The sequence below is a fragment of the Ichthyophthirius multifiliis genome (assembly GCF_000220395.1).
Source record: "Ichthyophthirius multifiliis unplaced genomic scaffold scaff_1120509251170, whole genome shotgun sequence".
Taxonomy (NCBI): domain Eukaryota; phylum Ciliophora; class Oligohymenophorea; order Hymenostomatida; genus Ichthyophthirius; species Ichthyophthirius multifiliis.
This window is the reverse complement of record NW_004086137.1, coordinates 23911-29910: the sequence shown is the minus strand read 5'-3', so window position 1 is coordinate 29910 and position 6000 is coordinate 23911. Positions and strand designations below refer to the sequence as shown.

Genomic DNA, 6000 nt, shown 5'->3' with positions numbered 1-6000 from the left:
TTAAAGCTCTTTTCATTGGTGAAACAAACACTGTGTGAATTTTTATATTTTGCAAAAATATTCTATTTTTAATGCACATTTGTACCCCTATTTCATGTAAATCACAATCTATGAAGTCTTTTTAGTTTAATACTTCGAAGTTTGTACACCCTGTTTCATAAAAATATCTAAAATATGCAAAATTGTAAGTACTTAAAGCATGTCTGATTAAAAGAATATTTTTTTAGGGATCTTCAAGGTCACTTACAGGCTAGAATTACATACAAAAATTATATTTAAAAGAGTCCTCAGGTAAATGTTGGAGGAGGTTTGTGATTTTCAAAGAAAAATTTTATATTGGATTAGAACGGGGGATTATGTGAAATTACGAACATTCTTTTTGCGGTTTTTAACATTTACCTTGTATATAGTTTATACATGTTTTTTATTAAATCATTTATAAGATATTAATGTAAAATTAGTAAATATTATAAATATACATTATATATATATAAACATATATATATATATATATTTATTTTTTTGATTTTAGTTTTATTTATTTTTAGTTTATATTAAAATTGTAATTTTAATTAAAAATAATTAAAATATATCATTTTTCTAATTATTTAATATAAATTAAAAGTATAAATGTAAAAAAATAAAATTAATAAATTTTTAATTTATATCATATAAAAATAATAATATAAATCAAAAAAAAAATTATTATTTATCATTCAATAAAAAAAATAAAAGTAAAATAAAAATGATTAATACAGTATTATAATAAAAAAATATCGAATAAACAGACGAAGAAACTGTATTATATGAAAAAAGGCTTATAAAAAGTTAATCAAACATTGATACAGAAAAAAAATATAAGATTTCAATAAAAGATATTCAAAAACAAAACATAAACTATAAAGAGGAAACTTAAAAAAACTTTTTAAAAAGAGGATCATTAAATTCAGATAGATTAATAAATATTTTTAACAATAAATTGCCGAAAATGATATTAAGTCAAAAGGATTAAATGTTAATTGATATATTAAAATAAGAAAATGTTGATTTATAAAAAGAAGAAAATTAAAACGTATTTTATATATATAAAAAACAAATTTACTATATTTTATTTCATTTTTATCAATTTTTATTATAAATTTATAAATAAATAATAAAATAACTTTTTATTTTGTTAATATATTTAAAAAAAGAATGTATATAAAAAAAAAAAAAAATTATTAAATATATATATTTATATATATATATATATATATATATGATATATATTTATATACATATATTTTTATATTTAACAATAAATAATTACTATTTTTAATTATTATATATAATAGATAGCTATATATACATTAAGAAAAAAATTGAAAAATCAATTAGAAATAGATTTTTTACATAACATATTTAAAAACATAAACTTTTTTTAAGATTAGAATAATATATTTACAAAAAATGACAAATAAAATTTCGTTAATATAGCAAATTAATTGACGACTAAAGTATATTAAAAGCATTAAGTATTATTTAATTATGGAGATGTTGGAAAAGATTTATATACTCTTATTAAAGGCAATAAATATAAATATAAATATATATATATATTTATATATATATATATATTTATATTTATTTTATATTATTTATATTATTATTTATGTATATATATTTAGGGTCAATATATTGTTTAATACCCGATCCTTTATATAATTATGATAAAGAAGATTAATTAAGTCATATTTAAGAAATAAATGGAGAATCATAATAAGAGAAAGATACTAGAAAGTTTTTAAATATTCTTACAAAAAATACTATTAAAAAAGAAACAGTCGAAAAAAATGTCAAAGGATTTGTTTATAAAATTAAGTAAAAATTATATATAAAAAAAGCTAAAAAGTCTTTTTAAAAATTGTAATTGTAATTTTTTTTTCAACCTTTATATGTTTTACTTATTAATATTAATTATATATTATAGATTATAAAAATATAATAGTCCAATAGATGAAATATGTAACGATTAAAATGAAAATAATAATACAAAGGATGAATTATTATTTTTAAAAGATAATTATCCAGGTTTTATTCTAGTAAAAATTTTTGTACCTGGTGACTCTTTTGGTGAAATATCTTTAATTACTTCTAAGGGAAGGTAAATTTAAATATAGAATAAAAAAGTATAAAAATATAAAAATATAAAAATAATTAAATAAAATTAAAAAAAATATAAATATAAATTAATAAATACATATACAATATATATATTTATATACATAATTTTATATTTATTTTTTATATCTTAAACACAATAATTATAAAAATTATTTATTTCATTTATATTTTTTTTATTTTATTGATTATTAAAAAATTTAATGATATAAACATAAACATCATTATAATTTATCTTATTCATATTATTATTTTTTTATTTATTATTATTAATTTATTTTAATATAAACCTATTTATAAAAAACAATTTGAAGTTATTTTCCAATTTTTTTTCATAATGTTTTTTGATTTTATTTAATATAATTACAGAATTAAAAATTTTTTAAATTTAATACATATATAAATTTATTAGAACTGCTACTTTGGTATCAAAAGAAGAATCTCACGTTATGATTTTAAATAAAGCTTCATTTGATAAAGTTTTGGGTAGTATGTAAAAAACTGTATGGAGGGAAAAAATAGATTTTCTATCTTCGTTTTCTTTTTTTTCAAATGCACCTGATAGAAAATTGTATTAAATTATACATTAAATGTAAATAATTAAACTAAAAATGAGAGAACCTATTTATTCAGAAGGAGATACTTCGAATTTTTTTTATTTAATAAAAGAAGGAGAATTAGAATTATAATAATAATATGAATAAGTGGAATAATTAACATAAAAATATAACGAAGATTAATATAATAATGTATATAAATAAATATTTTTAAATTAATAAAAAAATATTATAAATATATAATTAGTAAAAAAATACTTATACTGAATTAGAAAAATTAAAAGTGAAAAAAAAAACTATAATTAAAAAATTAGATATAGATTAAAAATTATTGGTAAAGGCAGTTATTTTGGTGATGAAGAAATCGTTTAAAATATAAAATTTAGATAAAATAAGGCTATATGTTATAGTTAAGAGGCTATACTTTATTAATTCGAATAAAATGTAAAATATTTAATAAACATATTTATATAAATATATATATATATATATATATATATATATATATATATATATATATATTTATTTATTTATATTTTTTTTTATATTTAATAAAAGGATATTTGTAATGTTTTTGGATATAATTTTTTCGAGAAACTAAAAAATTAAGTATATTTAAAATAATAAATTAAAAAAGAAAGATTAATAAATTTAGCTAAAATGTAAATTCCATAAGAAGAATAATAAAATTTTAATAAATTCATTTAAACATAAGAGTTAAATAAAGATGATAATAATTCAATAAATTCCTTTTAGTAATAATTAAATAAGCATTTTTCAACTGAAAATGATGAATTTAATAATAATGAAAGTTAATAAATTTAAAAAATATTAGAAAATCATAAAGATGAGTTTAATTAAATTAATAATAAATTAAATAAAAATTATAAATAAATTAGATAGTCTAATTTTGATTTAAATGATTTAAACTTATAGTAATAAGCTTTTAAAAAAAATAAAAATAATTTATTTAAAAGAAATTCACTATAGAATAATTATTTAATAAATGATATAGAACATAATAATTAATAAAAAATATTTCAGTCGTTAATAAAAATAGAGGATAATATGTAAAATTAAGAAGATGTATGGATAGAAGATTAAAAAATAAAATTATAAAGAATCAAAGCAGAAAGTCAAAATGATATAAAATTTCAAGAATTTAAAAAGTCTGTTATAAAAAATTAAGATAATAATAAATTAGTAAGATAAAATAGAAATAGTATTATTTAAAATGTATAAAATAAATAATATTATAATTAAAATACTTAAAAAAAATTCTTAATTAAAAATATATTTAATAAATAAAATAATAATAATAATAATAATAATAATAATAATAATAATAATAATGATATTAATAAATATATTAATAAAGATATTAATAATGAAGATATTAATAAAGATATTAACAAAGATATTAATAAAGATATTAATAATGATATTAATAAAGATATTTATAATAACGATATTAATAAAGATATTAATGATAAAAAAAATAAAGAAGATTATAGTTAATAATAATATTCATATAAATCTGATTATTAAAATAAATTAGATTAAAAAGAATAAAATTTAAATATATTAGAATGTGAAAAATATGATAACATAAATATTAATAGTTAATAATTATTTAAATAGTAGTAATATTAAGTAAAATATATATAAAATAAATAAATTACAGAAAATACATAAAATATTAATTCAGAATAAGAAATTAAAAATAAATTATTATTATTAATTTAAAATCAATAAGAAATAAAATAATTCCTAATAAAAAATTAATTCTAATCTATAAAAGAGAGAAGATAAAATTCTTAAAGTCAAGCTCTGTTAAGAACATATTCTATATAAAATTCCGACTATATAAATACCAAAAATTCAATTAATGTAAATAATTTAACAGAAAACGATTCATTTTTAATAATGGGATTATCCCAAAAAAAAAAAAAATTTTAAATTAAAATAAATAAAAACAAAATAATTTCTTAAATATATAAAATAGAATTCTTTAAAAAAAAGAAATATAATAACATTAATCCGTAACTAAAAAATATAATTCCTATTAAAAAATATAACATGATATATAAAATAAACTTTTACTTTCTAATTTATTATTAAATTAAAATAATTATTCTTATTAAATTAAAATATCAAATAAAAAAGATAAATATAATAAAAATGCATAATCAAATATTTAAGTTATTAATAATTAATAGAATATTTGTAGTAATTTAAGTAGTGAAACTAGTATATAGTATTATACAGATAAATAAAAAATTAATTATGATTAAAATAATAAAATTAGTAATTGAAAAAGTTAAAAATATTATTAGAAATAATATAAATATTTATTTATTTAATTTAATTTATTTAAAAAAAAAAAATTAAATTCAGTTATGTTAAAAATATATATATATATTATTTATAAAAGTAAAAATTTTTAATTTTTTAATAGTCTATAAATATAATTCTAAAAAAAAAATTGAACAGTTAAAATTAATAAATATATATTATATATAAAAATAATATTAAATTTTATTTTTACGACTATAATAAAATAAATTTTTTAATATAAAAATAAAATAAAAATATAATAATTTTTTTAATATAAAAATAATATTTTATTTATAATAAAAATGAATTCAAAAAATATATATAAATATAAATATTTTTATATATTTATATATATATATATATATATATATAAATATATATATATATATATATATATATTATTATTTATGTATAAACTTATTATATTATTTTTTTTAAAAAATTTATAAAATAATAGTAAAAATATAATATATAATTTTAAACATATTCATATTATATTTTTTTATTAAATTATGCATTTTAATATAATTTTTAAATATAATAATTAATTAATTAAATAAAGTTTATTGTATTATAAAAAAAAAAATATTTTTAAAAATTTTATAAATATTAAAAAAATAATCATTATATATTTAATAGATATACATATTATTTATATTTATTTTTATATTTATATATAAAATATTGATTTACAATAATATTTATATATTAAAATTTTGAAATATAATAATATTTATTATTTTATAAATGTATGTTTCATTTAATATATTTTGCTATTTTTTTTTAATACTTTAAATTTAATATTTTTTTTCCATTTAATGTTTACAAATATAATATTTTTAATATATATAAATTTTTAAATATTTTCATATTTTTTTATTATATGTTTTTATTTATAAATCTTTATTTTAATTTCTAAAAAAAAAGAACCGAAAAAAAAAAAATC

At 12.4% G+C, this 6000-nt stretch overlaps 1 protein-coding gene across 1 annotated transcript, besides 23 other annotated features; it reads left to right on the top strand. All coding sequences in view use genetic code 6, as the record gives it.

Annotated features, from left to right (window-relative positions):
- Positions 1 to 449: 449 nt before the first annotated feature.
- On the top strand, positions 450 to 3631 carry IMG5_152940 (hypothetical protein; the record flags this gene model as incomplete). Its single annotated transcript, XM_004030771.1, has 8 exons — positions 450 to 460; positions 549 to 562; positions 1668 to 1860; positions 1988 to 2143; positions 2573 to 2653; positions 3128 to 3161; positions 3276 to 3326; positions 3617 to 3631. 8 exons carry the CDS (start codon positions 450 to 452, stop codon positions 3629 to 3631), a joined length of 555 nt encoding a protein of 184 aa, XP_004030819.1.
- Positions 465 to 514: a microsatellite.
- Positions 1020 to 1066: a microsatellite.
- Positions 1225 to 1283: a microsatellite.
- Positions 1574 to 1663: a microsatellite.
- Positions 1587 to 1666: a microsatellite.
- Positions 2160 to 2195: a microsatellite.
- Positions 2181 to 2232: a microsatellite.
- Positions 2384 to 2440: a microsatellite.
- Positions 3163 to 3243: a microsatellite.
- Positions 3180 to 3253: a microsatellite.
- Positions 3193 to 3268: a microsatellite.
- A 370-nt stretch (positions 3632 to 4001) lies between the features above and the next one.
- Positions 4002 to 4205: a microsatellite.
- Positions 4016 to 4081: a microsatellite.
- Positions 4021 to 4205: a microsatellite.
- Positions 4064 to 4205: a microsatellite.
- Positions 4084 to 4230: a microsatellite.
- A 158-nt stretch (positions 4231 to 4388) lies between these two features.
- Positions 4389 to 4448: a microsatellite.
- An 826-nt stretch (positions 4449 to 5274) lies between these two features.
- Positions 5275 to 5363: a microsatellite.
- Positions 5302 to 5358: a microsatellite.
- A 6-nt stretch (positions 5364 to 5369) lies between the features above and the next one.
- Positions 5370 to 5453: a microsatellite.
- A 257-nt stretch (positions 5454 to 5710) lies between these two features.
- Positions 5711 to 5774: a microsatellite.
- Positions 5721 to 5795: a microsatellite.
- An 87-nt stretch (positions 5796 to 5882) lies between these two features.
- Positions 5883 to 5918: a microsatellite.
- Positions 5919 to 6000: the final 82 nt, after the last annotated feature.